Below are 18,778 nucleotides of genomic sequence, written 5' to 3'. Positions count from 1 at the left end.
TGTTTACAACTCACTGCGGCTGCGCGTCGACGACTGATGAAACTTCCGTGTCTGATTAGATTTAATCTGCCAACTCATTTATATGAACGAGAAGAACCAGATCCCGTCTTGGAGCTCGTAATCTATTTATATTTGTGTTGATATTATGTATATATTTTTTGTATAAATGATAAAGGATGTTGGTACACTTCTCTTTTTTTTAGTCCACAGTTGCACTTCTCATGTTGTTTTAGCTTTAAGACTCAGAGTGCTCTCATTGATGGGTGAAGCCAAAACTGTAGAATCTAGAAAAAATACCGACATTTTCATAATCCAACGTGACTTTCCAAAGGTTTTCTTTGTATTTTTTCCTAACAAATAAGTCATTTAAAAGCTATTTCTATACTGCAAAATCAAACAATGCATTTTAATCACATTAGTATTAAAGTGTTATCAATTTAAAATAAATAATCTGTTAAAATAACATGCATGTAGATATCTGATAATGGCATATAAACTAAGTTCACATTTGTTATGTTAACTTTCATATAATGTAACCATATATTTCAGCTCAAGGCATGCAATTATTTAGGAATTACCACATAGTTTTGTTTTAAAAAAAATTGGTATAGAATCCTTTTTGTTTTCCTTTGTTTTATTGTTAAGCTTGTTAAGATGGTCTGGAGGTTTCAATATATAATTTGTTTGTGGTTTACTCATGATTGTTTTAAATTAGGAATAGCTAAATTGACATTGGAAAATGCACAGTTATGGTAGTTTTTCATTTTTTTATTTTATTTTTTTTGTTGTTTTTAGCCAAAAGCTTGTCTATTTAATCCTGTAATTTGTTATTTTTTTTAATATTTTTTAACAGTATTTGTATTTATGAAAAAGTAAAAGAGTTATGAAATGCTCATGATAATATGGAAATTATTAGAATACAAAAATCCCTTTGTTTTCCCACAGTGGGGAAATCGTGGTGTTACTGCAGCTAAAGATTATTGCAGAAGTGGTCAGAAAATGTGGAAAAAATTATAAAAAAACAACAACAAAAAAACAAATAAAATATTGTACTGTAAAGTGTTTTCGCAATATATATACTGTGCACCGGGAGAAAAGTTTAAAGTTTAAATATATCATAACTTTATCATTAAAGTAATTAATTTCTACTCTTAGTTCTTAAAATAATAAACTAGTGGCTCGTTAAAGCAAATATTCATTATTAATTCAAAGTTTTATTTTACTTAAAGATTTCTACGGTTTAAACAATCAGGCACCTTTGGCGCTCCATACATTCCGGCCAGCCAATAGTTAAGTAAAAAAAAAAAAAAAGAAAACGCCTCCGCCAATGACTCAAGCGTAGGAAGGAGGTGAGATTAACAGGGATTCTCAGCGGCAGCAGACTTGCGTGTCTGAAGGGAATCGACCGCAATGGGCAGCAGCGATTCAAAGCTGAATTTCAGGAAAGCGGTGATCCAGCTCACGACCAAAACGCAGGTATATATGAGCTTCAGCGGTCTGAACAAATCATTGCCATTAGAGCCTAGAAGCGCACCCAGGAGCATCACCGAGGAGACGGGATAGAGCAGCAGAACCAAATCAATCTCCATCAGCAAACAGACCTGGAAAACAAAGCCTTTAATTTCTGCTGAATTTTGCTGTTTCTACATGAATTGTATCGTTAAACGGCGCTTTTAGAATGTGTTATGTGGTATGAATAAAAAGTGGATAATCGTGTTTCATGACAATAGCCCACATATTCAGTTTTTGACGATGATAATCAGTGGCGTTGGGCAAAAATCAGAGCTGATGACGTCATTCCGGGAATAAACACGTCTGCAGATGCGGCAGGTGGACTCTGAGGTTGGTGCGCAAAAGCGTCCAATCTCCCTAAAACAAGCAGGAGTGTGTTTACACTGCCATAATGTTCATTGTCTTTTTTTGTTTACCATAATGCTGAACGAGTCCCTCTGCTAAATAAAAAAGAGATTAACATTATATATGAATGTTGTGTCTGAAATGTGATCCATCTGGTGAATCTGTGGTTCATGATGTCCTCAGCCGGTGGAAGCCACAGAGGATGCCTTCTGGGATCAGTTCTGGACAGACACCACCATCACAGTCCAGGATGTTTTCGCTTTAGTGCCAGCTGCAGAGATAAGAGCTGTTCGAGAGGAGTCCCCCTCAAACCTGGCAACCCTCTGTTATAAGGTACACACTGAAATACCATACATAACAGGTTTATATGAGGATGTCCCTATTGAAGTGAAATGATGAAAAAAGGCTGCAGGATTTTGTTTCCTCAGATGTGGGAAAAAAATGAGTCAATTCCCCTTCCCTTTTCTTTGCTTCCTGCCTCTCGTATTCCCAGCTTCCTATCTGAAGCAAAACAGACACAGGCAGCATAATTAAATAGCAAGCAGGAGAGCCATGGCTTGTTGCCTGGGTTTGTTATCAGTTTCAGAGTTGATGAAAGAGTTTGCTTAAACAAAACAATGCTCCCTTATACAAACACGTCCAAGTTTTATAGCACATTTGATTACTTTTGCACCCAAGATGCATCAGGGAAAACATTTTATGTGTTATATTTATATAGGCGGTGGAGAAGCTGGTACAGGGAGCAGAGTCTGGCTGTCCCACAGAGAGGGAGAAGCAGGTGATCCTGAACTGCACTCGCATCCTGACCCGGATTCTTCCCTACATCTTTGAGGACCAAGACTGGAGGGGGTTCTTCTGGTCAACAGTGCCTGGTGCTGGGCATGCAGGGGTAAGTGAAGGCAATGTTTAAATAGCAAAAATATTCTTGAACATTTTTCACACCTATTTAAGGTTTTGTTACTGGTTGTCTATATGTATTTATTTGGGACATTTTAGATCACCTTTGTCATATTGCATTTCTACCGGTCTGTTTGGCATTGTTCAAATCACTTTATTATATTAGTCTCATATGTTGTTTGTTATCTCTTGTGTTTTTTAATTTTTTTACTTTTCATATTTTTGTGCTTTTTGCTGGTGACTTTTTGGGTTTTCCTTCTTTTTTGTAACATTGCAGTTTTGGTGATTTCATAATATAATCAGTTAGAATTTAACATATTTTTCTAAATTTACCTACGTTCTATTATAAAGGGATGTGGTTATATGAAACCAGTAAATATCTTAAACCACCTAGATGCATTTTGCTGAAGTCTATGAACAGAATGTGTGGTATATTTCATTTTTTTATATTTATATATATATATCTTAGTCATAACATTTTACTCTAATCGTTTTGAGTCTTTTCCATAAAAAGAAGACAATATTTGCATGTAGATAAAGCCCTTGCGGCCATCTTTTTTCAGACAGATGAGCTGGACGACGACGATGGAGCCCGGCCTCTGGCCGAGTCGCTGCTCCTTGCAATCGCTGACCTGCTCTTCTGCCCTGACTTCACTGTGCACAGCCACAGAAGAGGCCCTGTGAGTATCTAGTTTAAAATTATTTTAAATTGTCATTTACTGAGCAGTAAAATTAGCTGTGGTTGATAAGGTTTTCGGGAATAGTTTGTGGCTTTTCCCAGAATCACTCTAATTGTGTCTCATGAATGAAAGGTTAGAACCTGTTTTTTCAGCACTGTTTCCTTCTTCCTGATCTGAAGTAGACTCACTAACCTGTCACTCTAGTTTTGCCAAAGGATAATGACAAGCAATGCTCTGCTGGTCATACCAGAAAGAAGGCAACTTCTCTCCTTCAGAATGTAAAGAATGTAGCCAGGAAGCAATCCTACACTTACAGTGTTGTTTTTTTTTTTTTTTATTTACATTTTGTCTCGAAATTAGGATGTAGTCTAAAACAATTCTATTTAAAAGACGGTGAGAGTCTAATATGAGCAAGCTATAATTTTTTTAATGTCAGTATTGTTAAAAAAAAAATCCCATTTCACTAATTTATGTGTTGGCAATTGTTAAACCTGATTATTTTTGTTTAAAAATGTTTGTTGTGACCCTTTCAGGACTCAGTGGAGAGCATGCAGTCTTTAGACAGTTGTGAGTATATCTGGGAGGCTGGGGTAGGATTCGCCCAGTCCCCCCCTCTAAACTACATCCATGATCTCAACAGGTCAGTTGACTTAAAACACCTGCATTTGAAAACCTTTAAACTTTAAAGGTGTATTTTTATTCTGTTAAATAATCAATTGTTTTAACCTTAAGGGCAGAGCTGCTGAGATTATTACTAACCTGCTTCTCAGAGGCCATGTACCTACCTCCTTCACCTGACAACAGCGTCCTCAACCCCTGGGTCACATTCTTCTGCTCAACAGAGAATAGGTAACAGCTTTTTACTGTATGTGGTCCAAGCTTAGATCATTTTAAATTAGGTCATCAAAGACCAGATTTAATTTATAGTCAGCAGAGTGTTGTGAATCTACATCAAGCTGGTCAGTGATGCCGTTCAAGTGTTGATTATTTTTGATATTTTTGGCTTAGAGCGGATAAAAAAGTGTGTTTCTTTGAAATGTTGAATATTAATAAAACAAAAAGCCAGAAAAAAAATCTTCTGAAATTCCAACATTTCAGTTAGAGGGTTTTTCCTATGCCTCTTTCTCTGTATAGGACAAAAGTTATTCTGTTTGTTAGAAATGATAGGAACTCTTTTCTACTGCTGATTTTTTTTTTCTCCTTTTGAAAAACAGAGTTTTTAGATGTAGATATAGCCTTGTGAATCCAGTGCCAATGTTTTTTTGTTTGTTTTTTCTTTCTTGCACTCACCTTTCCATGTATATGCTCAGATACACCACTCTAAAAGGCTAGCTTCTTCAGCAATAACGCTTTGTGGTGACTGTTATTCAAATAACTATCAGATCACAATCTTCATTATTTTTTTAAGCTCTATGAAAAAAAAATCTTTGATACAAATAATATTTAACTTATCCTATATAACTTAATATATTTATTTTCAATTCAATTCAGTTTATTCATATAGTGCTAATTCACAACACGTCATCTCAAGGCACTTTCCAGTTCACCAGATCATACAGTCAAATTAATTCAAAGTTTTCTATCTCAAGGAAAACCAGTTGATTGCATCGCTTCAATGACTCAAATGCAATCCCTTACACTAAGCATGCTTGTAGTGACAGTGGAGAGGAAAAACTCCCTCTTAACAGGAAGAAACTTTTTAATTTTCAGGTTGGCTTAAAAAATGTTTGGATAAATCCTGGTTTATGCTTCTTGTTTCTGGGAGGTCAGCACAGCCAAATGATATCATTTAAGTATCCATGATCCTCATGTGGCTTTCTAAATTTCCGCACCGTGCACCTCGAATAAGTTGGACAGCATCTCATGATTAGGCCCATAATTATCACTATGATCAACAGATTGTGCAAAAAGAAACTGTCACTCTTGGCTGACATGAAGAGGCTTTTAAAACGCTGGAATCAGCTTACAAATTCTACATGTTACGTGGTGCTGTAGCTTGCAGTCTGTGCCGTACAAGGCCCAATAGAGTCGGTCAGACTATTGGGTACAAAGAGAAAAGGTGCATGGAGTATATTAGCTGCAGAGATTTGCTGAGTTCGAATTCAGGCGCTGCGTCCTCTGAAGGCCAGATTTGTAGGCCCATTATGTCATAGCATGGCGCTGAGCCCTGTTTGGATCGGAAGACTCCACGTTATGCGGCCGACAAATGCATCCTTCTTTTTGCCCGTTTTAAAGGACAGGTCCTGTGTATCCTACGTAGCCTTGGGTATCCTGTGATTCATTGTGAGTCCAAGCATGCTGGCTGCTCCATGCTCAGAGGAAAAAGGCACTTGGCGCCAAACAGTGGTGAATATTGTCAGTGCAGTTTAATATAATTCTAGTATGTGGATAGTTCTGTCTGAAATTAATGATAAAAGTTGTTTTAAATGGTTATTTAGTCAGATATATGGCAGAAGACGTTTGGTTTATTGAAAGGTTTTTATCCGTCCCTGTGTAAATGAGTTTGGCTGTCATTTAAGGACAGATTCTGATACATCTGCAGTGTGGGGGCTATAAATCTGATTCGGTACTGCTGTTGAAGCTCCTCGGAAATGTTATTAGCACCCAGAACAGCATGGAGAGTTTCGGTATCTCAACTGTGTCAACTGTCACGGTTACTAGGCTATATAGAGCATATCGGCAGTGATAGTTGGGAAGGCTGAACCTGTTTGAATCCACAGCCAAAACTCTTCTGGTCTCCTTATTTTCACGGACCTCAAAGGATCCAGTCCATGTAGACCGCGTCCTTGGAGGATGTAGTCTCTGAAATCGAACACACCCATTGTGTACAAATACCTGCATCAAGCATAACCAAGCCTTTAGTGTGTTGGCGCTAACTGCAGATGATTTCTGCCTTGTGATTCTTGATCCGGCTCTGCCAAAACTTTAGCTTGTCTTCACATAAGAACTCGACAATTTTGCAGTACTTTTTTTTTTTTTTCTTAGTAGGAAAATAAACGCTGTTTAATTCTTGAATCTTCTATGTGCAATCTTAGCTCTGCAGCAAATTACTTTGAGCATCTTTTCATGTGACTCTATTTCAAAGGTCAAACTGCCTGCTGTTCTTAATAGAAAACAGCCAAGCTGCAAATACTTCCAGTTTGTAGCTCATATTCAAATATAGAAATATGGATATCTGAGTTAGCTTTATTTTATCATAAAAATAATATTTGGTGTCCAAAAAAAAATCAACTTGTATCTCATCAGTTCCACTTTAATATGATTTTTGTCATGATGTAGACATGCTCAAAGTTCCCTTATTTCCCTTTCTGCAGAGCAACTTTTTCAATGTCTCTCTAAGAGATTTTTCATGTTTTGTTTTTCTCCTAGACACGCTCTGCCTCTGTTCACATCTCTTCTTAATGTGGTCTGTGCTTATGATCCGGTGGGCTACGGTATCCCCTACAACCACCTGCTGTTTGCAGATTACCGCGAGCAGCTTGTAGAGCAGGCTGTGCAGATCCTTATTGTGACACTTGAGCACGATGGAGGGGTTCCCCGACCTGCTGCTTCCTCATCCAGTATAGAGGAACTAGAGGTATGAGAAGAGGGCATTAAGGAATGTCGCCCTGTTGGCAATGTTTCTTTTTATACCTATAAAAACCAAACAAATGTCTCTTGATCTGTGTGCAGAATGCTGGCCCTGAGAATCTCTTTGTCAACTACTTGTCACGGATTCACAGAGAGGAGGTTTGTTTAGTTATTTTAAACATAATTCAAACATTTGCTCAATGTGTTTAATTGAAAGATTTCCTCATGCATCTCTCAATTGGTAGGACTTTGACTTTGTGCTGAAGGGCCTCGCTCGTTTGCTCACCAATCCTCTAACTCAGACATATTTGCCACATTCCACCAAGAAAATCCAGTTCCACCAAGAGTTACTGGTGCTGTTCTGGAAACTCTGCGACTTTAACAAGGTAGATCAGCACTAAAACAAAGCGAGACATCAGATGAATACATATTTTTTCTTAACTAACGCAAGTTTTCTTTTTCTTTTATGCTTTCCTCCACAGAAGTTCTTGTTTTTTGTCCTGAAGAGCAGTGATGTGCTGGATGTTCTTGTTCCTATACTCTATTACCTGAATGATGCCAGGGCTGATCAATGTAGGTCTTCATCTTGGGGATGTGAAACAAACACCTCTAGAGCAATCAGACATAACAAGTACATAACAAAAAAGCAAAGATAGAAAGGCTGACTTTTGACTAACTCCAATTTTTTTTTTATTATTATTGAGATATAGATCTTTTTTTTTAACCTTTTTTATGTAACATTGAAGGAGATGCTCAGTACTAACTGATCTTTTATCAAAAATATGAAAAATGCATAAAAGATCAGTATGTCTTAACTGTTGCAAAGTCACCAAGCAGTAAGCTCTACATAATGGTAAGAATATTTAGCTTGCAATAGGTCCAATTGTGTTGTGTCTTGGTTGCAGCTCGTGTTGGACTCATGCACATCGGTGTGTTTATTTTGCTCCTACTGAGTGGTGAGAGAAACTTTGGTGTGCGCTTAAATAAGCCGTACTCTCTCCATGTTCCAATGGACATCCCAGTGTTCACAGGGACGCATGCAGACCTCCTAATCGTGGTGAGACACCATACTTAATCATCAGAGATAATGAGTATTATTGAATTTATATGAAGTCTTAGTGGTGTGTTTTTTTTATTTTTATTTTTTATTTCTAGGTTTTTCACAAGATTATCACTACTGGACACCAGCGCCTCCAACCTCTATTTGACTGCCTGCTCACCATTATTGTAAATGGTGAATATCCATATTCCTGTTTTTATTTTACTGGAATTCCTCTAAATATTTGAAGCTACATGCTATTATGGAGTTTTCACAAATGGTAAAAAATTTTATATATATATATATATATATATATTTTTTTTTTTTATATATTGTTGCAGTTTCCCCCTACTTGAAAAGCCTGTCCATGGTTGCTGCAAATAAACTACTCCACCTGCTGGAGGCTTTTTCCACCACCTGGTTTCTGTTCTCTGTTGCTCAGAACCATCACCTTGTCTTTTTCCTTCTGGAGGCTTTCAACAATATTATTCAGTATCAGTTTGATGGTAAGTTGGATCCATTCTGAGGTAATGTGGAACCTGTTTTCCTTTTGCTTGTTTCTAAAAGTCTTTTTTTTTATCTCACTGCCAGGAAACTGTAATCTGGTCTATGCCATCATCCGCAAACGCAATGTATTCCATCAGCTGGCCAACCTGCCCTCTGACCCCGCTACAATCCAAAAGGCTTTGCAAAGGAAAAAGAAGTCACCAGATGTGATTTCACGCACAAGCTCTCAAGAGACTGTGTCCATGGAGGGCTCTCACCCTGCAGTGCCAGCAGAGCCGGGTACATTGAAGACAAGCTTAGTCGCTATACCAGGTAATTGCTTTTCAACAGAATACTTTAAGCTCAATCATCACATAATTAATATATGCCTTTTCTTTATTTTATAAGAAATCCAAAAGCTCCTTCAGTAGCTATAACAGCTGAAATAATTCATGAACCCATTTTTGGAGCAGCTCTTTTTGGAATTGAGGAGCAAGTTCCTGTTTTGAAAGCTTAGTGTGTTCCATGCTGTGTTAGAAGAGCAGCTGCTCAGTGGTTAGAGTCATCTTTTTATTACATAATTCACCAATTTTTTATATTTAGATTCACAGCTGGCCAAATGTATCCGCTAGGACTTTGTAATGATATACTTTAACTGCAGTAGTATTGAGAGAAGATATCCAGTGTGGCTCTTTCTACTTGCATAATTAAATGTGTCTTAGGTACATGGGGGAATTATGATTTGATATTTTTAGCAGTTTCATTTAATGCAGAACAATTCAGTGGGATTTTGTTGTGTTCCAAATTTAAACAAGTTTTATATGGAGACTGGAGACAGGTCAATCTTTTTATTGAACATGTTTTTGGTTTGCTTATATCTGCTATTATCCATAAATATATATATATATATATATATATATATATATATATATATATATATATATATATATATATATATATATATATATATATATATATATATATATATATATATATATATATATATATATTTATTGTGATAATATTAATTAGGATTTTTCACAAGTTCTTTTCTTTGGGGGTAGGGTTACTTCCTTCAGTACTTGGGGCCTTAGGCACAGTGGGTGGACGTGTGTGTGTGTGTGTGTGTGTGTGTGTGTGTGTGTGTGTGTGTAATAATATATAGTTATGAACCACATTTATATTTCATACAGTACTATAGTAGCTTTTTGTATTTGCATTTATATATGTTCTTACAAGTGGAAATTGATAGCTATCAGATTCTCAAAGATTAGCACTTTTTGAATTTAAGACAAAAAAAAATCTTACAATGTTTTATTGCTGTTTAACTCTGTGTTCTGTTGTTCTGAAAACAAAGGAACTTCACATTTAAGCAGTGAAATGTTTGGGGCAACTTAAATTATAAAACATTTTCCTTTATTGTTTGAAATTATGAGGAGAAATTCAGCTGCTGTATTACTGTAAGTAGGTTGCGCCACAAAGGAGTTAAAATCCAACCAGCTCCTCAGCTTTTCAGACCATTCTTTTTATAAATAGGAAAGCTCTCAGAACTTTTCCACTTTAATTGTTCTTAATTCCATGAAATCTTTCAGGTATTGATAAACTGACTGAGAAGTCGCAGGTATCGGAGGACGGGACCATGGTCTCCATCCCAAAGTTGGATTCTCCACAGACAGTTTGCTCAGACCAAAGTGCAGCTGCTGGAACCAGTGACACAGAGTCAAACTCAGGCAGAGACAATGAAGTAAGTCTGCTGTTATTGTCTCAGTGTGCTTTCCTTACATTTCATGGTAATTTAGCTAATCAATATCTGGGCAATATTAGGATGTTTTCTACACTGAGGCAGAAATGGAAAGAAGGCGTTTATCGAATGCCTCTTCGACTTCGTTATGGGTTCCCACACCAGAGTGGGTGAGCAAACTATAAAACTGTTTTTAGATATATTTTGGTTATTTTACAAGGTAACCAATTAAACATTTTCTTTCTGTCACAGATTTTATCTTGGAAATGCAAGTTGCCCCTGCAGACTATTATGCGTCTCCTACAAGTACTCGTTCCCCAGGTGGAGAAGATCTGCATTGATAAGTCGGTTTCATTTCCAGAATTGCAGAAATCCGATTGAACCTTTAAAAAAACATGTCAGAAATAATGCAGATGTTTGATTCCTGTTTCATTCCAGGGGCCTGACAGATGAATCCGAGATCCTGAAGTTTCTCCAACACGGCACGTTGGTTGGACTGTTGCCGGTTCCTCACCCCATCCTGATCAGAAAATATCAGGCCAATGCTGGTACAGCCATGTGGTTCCGTACTTACATGTGGGGTGTTGTTTATTTGCGGTAAGTCAGGCAATATATCTAACACTTTTAGACACCTGAATATGGCACCTGATATTTTTATCAAATGAATCCTAACTGGAAGGAAGTTAGGACTAAACTTTAGCTTAGAAGTGAAAATTAGATTTTGAAATTCATCTTGCTCTGTTGTTTCAGGTTCTCTGTGTGCATACTGTAGATTTAAAGCAAAGTACTGTACAGAAGTTATAAAGAAGAGAATGATAAGAAAATAAAGTGGGAGACAGATTTAAATTCTCTGTCCTTGTTTTTAAGTTCTGTAAGTATAAATGTTTATGCACGACTGTATGAAAATTATGCTTTTTTTTAAATAAAATGCATACACTGAATTGGTTTTGATACAAATATTGTCGAGACCTCAACCTGTTTTTCTAAATTGTCACCACAAAAATTTTTTTTTTTTCAAATTTGATGCAAATTTAAACCTTTATAAAAATACAAAATGTATGAAACAATGCATTTTATGATTAACGCATAAAATCACTTATGATACAAAGAACAATGACAAAACCAAACTGAGCTTAAAAAATTTTCAGTGTTCTGTTTATTAAATTTTTTTTAAAGAAAAATTATTATTTTTTGACAAATTACATGTAGCTTGTATAATTTTAATGAGATTCAAATATGACATGTCATATTTATCACAGCACTCTTTAGGCAAAACAATAGTCTTTGTCCACTAGGGGGAGCCACAGTCAACAAAAAAATTAGATTTCTCTAGAACTACTTTAAATGCTCTTATAACTTTATTTAATTAAAATTACTTCCGGTTTGTGTTGTTCTATGAAAACACGCCAAACAGGCTGTTTGTAAAAACAACAAATGGAAGTGAGATTTATGTTCAAATCATTGTCAAACAGTTAGCTGCACATATGGAATAAATATACAACATAAATGTAACAATTTACTAGCAAAAATCCTATAACTCGAGGTCTAACATCAGTTAAAAACTCTTGACTAAACTAGTGAAACTCAACTAAACTAATAGGCTCCATTGTACATAGGAAAAGAAATGAAATAATTGAAAACATAAAAAAATAAATAAAGCAATGATGTTACAGTGTGTCATGGATTTTATGTTGGAGCACCAAAGTTTATCTTGAAGAGTTTGATCTGAGGTCATATTGGCTTTTATACTTATTTAGAGCAATTAGAATCTGTTCAAACTAATTAATGATCCAAATCCAAGAGGTAAATAAAATATTATATATCTGTATTAATGGATTTGCCAAATAAGCAATCAATAACTATTTGTACAATTAATTGTTGACCTTATGTGATTGTTCTGGAGGGAATAGTTAATGGTAGGGATCCTTTTGCTTCTTTAGCTGGGTGTGCTTTTTAGGTAAAAACAGGAAAACATCAGAAAATAATCATCAAAACCCAAATTGTTCAGCTGGAATTTCTTTCCCTTACTTTGCCAGAGCTGGAGCCAGGCATTTTCTTCCACCCCACCAATGTTATGACTTTAGTTTTGCCTTTTCATTTAAATCAAACCTGAGATTAGACAATACACTTTTTAAGAGATATTTGGCAACCCTAAGCACCTCCAAATTTCAGAAAAGCTTCGCCTAAGCTGTTTTCTTAGTGGGCCCATGTTCAGATTACCTAGCTAGTAATTATAGTTTTGTCCTTTTTGGGTCTCTTGGTTCAGCAAGGCTGAGACCTCTGGGTTACTCATGTAAACTCTAAAATATATTAAAAGTAGTATCTGTTCTGTAGCAATCTGGTTCTTAAATGGCCTGAAAACGCTTGAATCAAGCAGGCTGAAGAGTGTGGTTCCGTCGCCATTTTGTCTTTGGCTCTAAGCCTGCTGGGACAACATTTGGGAGATCCTCTCGAATGTGGCATTATTGGTGTTCCATGGACCAGGGGGAAGGCAGCAATCTTAAAACCTGTAAAACAAACATGGGAGGGGGAGCAACACCGGGAGTGTTTTGCAGCCTGTGGTTCTGCACAGCAGAGCAAAACCGCATCTTCCACCACCAATGTTCAGAATCATTAAATGGCTTATGGCATGGGCTGTACGGTGGTGCAGTTTGTAACACTGTTGCCTTGCAGCACCCTTTGTTTAAATCCTTTTCTAAGGTCTTTCTGCATGAAGTTTGCATGTTCTTTGTGTGTATGTGTGGGTTCTCACCAAATACTCAGGCTTCCTCCCACAATCAAAAAACATGACTTCTAGGTTAATTGGTGTCTTTAAAATGTCTTTAGGCTGCATGGAGTGTGCGTCTGCATGGTTGTATGTCTCTTTGTTGCCCTGCGACAGACTAACACCCTGTCCACGGTGTAACCTGTCCAGCTTAGCAACAGCTGGCATGACAGCTGCCTCTCGGTGATGTCACATAATGGTTGGCGTGTATAAAAAATATATTGGAACAAAGATTAATCCTTATTATGCTTCATGATCTTTTTTTATTATAAATGATTTTCTGTTTAGAAAATATTCTCATATCAGCATCTAATATTTATGTTGGCTAAACCATTTTATAAAATGTCATGTTTTTTTTTCCAGCAATGTGGATCCTCCCATCTGGTACGACACCGACGTGCGCCTTTTTGAGATCCAGAGGATGTAAACCTCATGACTAAAAGAAAAGCACTTTTCTCATTCTACAAGTATCCACTGGTTTCTGGGAAAGAAAAACAGAACCTCACTGTGTTAGACCTGTCCTCTGATCATTATGCTTGCACCAAACACCTTCCTACCTGGAAAGATTAAAGATATATGAAGTATCATTGATGTCTATAAGCAGACTGGGGATCAAGGACACAGAAGCAGATATACAGAAAGAAGCAGAGATACAATAAGCAACTGTGTTTCAACATTTCTTTAAAACCTTGAGACAGCCGAATGTCTGTTATAGCACTGAGAAGAAAGAAGTGTTTTCAAAAAGCAAAGAAGTAAATCAGAAATATTTAGAATTTGTCATATTTGTTATAAAGGATGTGGCGTTTTTAAGCAAACTCATGTAAGTTATTTTGGATGGCACTATTAGCATTACTATTTATTTATTGTATTTCCTATGCTTTAAAGTGAGCTTTAAATGTGATGTGTCAGATATGGGGATGTTTTTAATGTAAACCAACAGGGTTTGTTTTAGACTTTTTTTGTTCTGATTTGCGATATTTGCAGTGCTTGACTTAAAAACTGTATTTTTCTTGAAATGTCCTGAAAATATATATTACTATTGACCTGTGTACCTTGTGTTGGTTGTGTTGATATTGGCATTCTTGGTTACTAAGAATTGCCAACATTTTAGGGTAACTTCAGAAATTATCCACTAGAGGGCGGTACAATCATTTTTGACTCAAGTTCCCTATTTATTTGATCAACTTATGCAGGAGTTTTGCAAAAAAACTTTTGAGTTGGATTATTTGACAACAAAAAATCTAGTCAAAAAAATTGCAGCTATGCTTTGCATAAGGTTATTTTAGGAATGTGGGTAATTATTTGCCACCTGTGGGGTTTTATGTTTTAACATAATGAAACTGGTTGCATAAACATTTGTTTAGAGTTGGTCACAAGGTCCAGCTTATGATCCATATTTTTGGTACTGGGGAAATGACAACCAGAGGGATACTAAAGTCTGCAGAATTAGTTCTGGAAATTTAATGCATAAGATAAATGCTTGAATTATTTTTATAATTCAGCAAATAAGCATATTTATTCATTAAACTTATCAGAAAATGTAATCATTTGAATTATATGGAAGTTTCTTGTCCTCTAATTTCATTGTCCTTGTTTTTTATGCAATTTATTTCTGTCACTAAACTTGCTTTTCATATACTTGTATACAGCTCTCTGTCCAGCCAGTGTTTTATGCAATGATCTGCCATGGCTTTCCCTCTCTTAGGAAACAGATTTCATTAGCTTCAAATCAAAAATCAATGTGAACAGAAAAATAAATAGAGTATGCAATACAGTTTAACATTTACAGTTACCAAACTATATTAGAGAATATGTAAAATCTTTGCTGATATTCCAATTTATCCAGGTGCAATGTAGACACACCTTAGCATACATTTAGAAAAGCTGACAGCAAGGTCATTATTTCCACATACCGTACATGCGCTGAATTTTTGACCATTTGGAGGCATGAAGAGCGCTTCACGGTTTGTAAGGGATGCACAAGCACATTACAGCAAGCTTACTTATAAGCCTTATTCTTTATTTCTACAAATATCTCATTTAGCCCTGCATCAGTCAAAATTCCTGTTGTAAAGAAAATGCAAGTCAGACAGATTTAAGGGCTTCCAGCTGTATTATTAGTAAAAACTGTAACTCTTAAAAGCTTTGGATAATCACATGACCTTTCGTTCCTTTATTTTGGAAAAGAAAAAAACCCTCCTTGTTTATTTTTATAGAAATCCTTGTAAAGTGAAAATGAATGATAAACAACTCTTCTCTTCAGTTTATATCCTTTGTCATAGGTTTTTAGTTAAAATATTAGAGCCTGTAAAACACTAACTTTGCTTGATCAAAGGTGTGTGTCTCATCACTGACCATTAGCTGGCCTCTGAAAATGCCTTTACATGGGGACACATGCACACCCTGTGAATGCACCTCAAGAGCACACCTGAAAAACTGAACACATATTACCCAGTAATGTAAAAACTTCCAAATGTAAGCAAGAATTCATAACTTGTTTTGTAAATGAGTGTAATTGAATGCAGTCTTTTGCATGAGTCCACAAAAAAGTAGGTCTAAAACACACAATTTAAGTTCAAATTTTGCAAACACTGCCTTCCAGCTTTAATTATGACTAATGATTGATCTTACACAAGATGAAATTAACTTTACAATACCTAGTAATTAAGGGACCTGAACAAAGAAAACCACAGCTTGCAGAATAGGGAGGGCCAACAGAATTAATTAAGATGGGTAAACCAAAACAGACAACAGAGAGCAAAGAGTGCTCACTTTTCAGTCAAACTGAACCTTCATTGTCAGTTTGAGTGAAAACCAGAAGTCAAAAGAATTGATATTTGTTGTTCTTGCATCCTACCATCTTAACTGTTAACAGTAGCTGTTGTTCTTTAAACGGACCAAACGTTACACATAAAAAGGGCTGTCTGTCATCTATGACCAAATGTTTCTAATATGACTCCCACAAAACTGACATGGTTCTGCTTTGTGGACTTCTTTTTGAGTTTATTTTTGAGTTTTCAGTTATTCGTGTCATTCTGTTTTGTTGGTCTTTGCTTTCTTTTCCATTTTGTGTTATATTTTAACAGTGTTGCATATTTTTGAGTTCCTCCCTGTTGCCTCCCTGTGCCAGTCTCCTTACCTGGTTGGTGTATTTAAGTAGCATGGAGGTCCATCCTCCTAAGCACATTCCAAAAATTAGATGCAAATCAAATAGCTATCAGTCATTCTCCTGGATTATTTGACTCATTTGTTCTTAACTGAATTGTAGGTGCTTGGAGGCCGAAATTGAAACCCTCCCTTTCTGTTCAGGGATGGTTTTTCCCTTTTCACAAAGACGGCTTCCTTCACCCCTCTTTCAAACCATTTGTCTTCTCTGTCCAAAATCTGAACATTTTGTTCTTCAAAGGAGTGTCCTTTGTTCTTGAGGTTTCCAGTGTTCAGCTGACTCTTACTCAGAGCAACTGGCTCTCCTATACTGTGCCATGTGTTTGTGTAGCTGTTGTGTGTTTTATCCTGTATATGAGGCAGTACATGCTGTCCTTGCTACACTGGATCACATGTCAAGATTGTCAATGTCAGGATTAACTAGATTTTGCATGAGTATGTTGTTGGATATAAAAATACCCGCTAAATCCTTCTCTTGGCCATTTAACAAATGCCCAGTTTGGATAACCACATGCTTCAAGTGATTTCCTAAACTTTTTGTGTTCTTTGGGTTTTTTTCCTCCCTATTTTAGGAAATATTGTCAAGCTGGTAACTCAGAGTTCTGATAACAGAAGGTTTGTGTTCCACTAGTGGATGTGAGTCAAAATGCAGATATTGGTCTTTATTTGTAGGTCCCTGGTATTAAGACTACCAAATTAAAGACTTCCAAGTGAACCCTGTTTTGTGGTTGCTGTCAGCCAAATGAGTGAGAATTTAAACAGGCATGTCATGATTTTTGATCCAAATGAAGGAATAAAAAAAAAAAACTTAAACATGGAGATCTAATGCAAAAAAAATAAATAAAAGTAATGCTCAAATAAGTTAAAAATTAAATTAAAGACTACTTGTCAGCAGATCTGCACAATGTCAACTTAATAAGATATGTTTCTTGATTAGAATGATCAGAGAAAGGTGTTTTCATTACCTAACACCTGCTGAGCAACGGCTTTCCTGACTCATCATGCATTAAAGCACGACTCAAAGGTATCTAACCATGTCATGTGTTCTCTGCATAGGTTACAAAGCAGCCCTGCACAAGGTGTAAAATATGACAGCAGCCTGGGTCAATCTGTGTCATCTGTTTGGTGGCATGTTTCTCGTCTTACACAGCAGAGAGACGTGTGTGCAGGAGGGGTGTGTTGTATGTAATGACTGGGAATAAAGCTAAGGTTTACTCTGTTTTTTCTTTACAAAATAAAGTTTATATAGCTATATTAATGTTTAAATGTGAAAATAAATAATATGGAAATCATTTTAAGAAATCTTTAATTAGTTTAAATGTGTTACTTTTTTGGAATAATTTGTTATGTGTCAAATTTATTATTTTGGTTAATCAAAGTGATTGGCTTGCAGTTAAGCTACTCTGCCTGTTGAGCAATTAAATGTCTGGCTGGGTTGCATATAAAACATGCAATAATGAAAAACTTTTTCAAAATAGTAATTTTTTAGCTACCAACCAAGTTTAAAATGGATGATTTACACATTTAACTATGTACATACGCTCTCTTTAAATAAAATGATAAATATTCACTAGTGATTCAAATAACACAAAACAGAAAAAAAAGAATGAATTGTATTTTAGTAAACTAAAACATCAATTTTGAAGTTTATTAAAAAAAAACAAACAGTGAGCTGACATACCTGTCAAAAGAAGTTTTACTAAACATTAAAGAAAAGTACGGCGCAACAACAGCCTCTTTTTCTTGTTTTATTATTTTAATACATACATAGGTAGGTATTCTAAATCAATGTCATTATTTTTATTTTGTTTATAGTTTTTCTATATTACTTTGTCAATTTCAATTCATTTTACTGGCAGCTGTTTTTTTCCTGCTTTTGATGGAAGGGTATGTAAACTTTCAAGCACAACTGCATTACACAATTGACATTTTTTATTAACTTATTCTTGCCAATGCAAATTAATTTTCCTTCTTTTCTTTAATTTATTTATGGGATTGTAGCTTTTGTTTCCTTTCTATGCAGAATAACATATTTTCACATATTTCCTGCACTGCTTCAATCCCAAAGATTCCATTAGGTCCTGCAGGTTTCCCCCATCTTGTGTCAGGCGGAGGGGGTGCGGGTTTCACTACGCAGCCTTGACGCAGGTCCAATTCGAAGAAGTGCAGTCAAGGGGTTGTTCAAAGTAAAACAGACAGCTGTAATCTAGAGTCATTTATGAATTCAAGATACTGTTTATAATAAAAACAATTTTAGGTTCCACGAATATGTTTGAAATTGTAACATGTTGAGTCTTGTGTTTTATGTCATCCACTTAGCTACATATGATTTAATGTAAACAAAAGGCTACTGTAGTTAATGGAAATAAAAGGTTTTTGGCTAGATATATTTTAATAATACACAAACATATTCCTGGAAGTATTTTTATGTAAGGCTTGCTGACTGGGCATTTGGACAATCCTTGAAGAAGAACTTGCATTTAACAATTCAAAATTGCTATCTATCTATCTATCTATCTATCTATCTATCTATCTATCTATCTATCTATCTATCTATCTATCTATCTATCTATCTATCT

The 18,778-nt window shown here is 35.9% G+C and overlaps 1 protein-coding gene across 1 annotated transcript; it reads left to right on the top strand.

Moving 5' to 3' along the window:
- The first annotated feature begins 1,337 nt into the window (after positions 1-1,337).
- Positions 1,338-13,636, top strand: LOC107083130 (protein HID1-like). The gene is made up of 19 exons (XM_015372130.1): positions 1,338-1,476; positions 2,041-2,190; positions 2,576-2,746; positions 3,318-3,434; positions 3,968-4,074; positions 4,167-4,283; positions 6,804-7,011; positions 7,107-7,163; positions 7,250-7,390; positions 7,487-7,577; positions 7,910-8,061; positions 8,160-8,238; positions 8,385-8,549; positions 8,635-8,862; positions 10,122-10,273; positions 10,354-10,440; positions 10,523-10,614; positions 10,709-10,867; positions 13,398-13,636. Exons 1-19 carry the CDS (start codon positions 1,411-1,413, stop codon positions 13,459-13,461), a joined length of 2,403 nt encoding a protein of 800 aa, XP_015227616.1. The 5' UTR covers positions 1,338-1,410; the 3' UTR covers positions 13,462-13,636.
- The last annotated feature ends 5,142 nt before the right edge of the window (positions 13,637-18,778 follow it).

Source organism: Cyprinodon variegatus, unplaced genomic scaffold, assembly GCF_000732505.1.
Source record: "Cyprinodon variegatus isolate N-32 unplaced genomic scaffold, C_variegatus-1.0 Scaffold69, whole genome shotgun sequence".
NCBI lineage: Eukaryota > Metazoa > Chordata > Actinopteri > Cyprinodontiformes > Cyprinodontidae > Cyprinodon > Cyprinodon variegatus.
The sequence above is the reverse complement of the archived record's forward strand: the minus strand, read 5'-3'. Positions and strand labels throughout refer to the sequence as shown.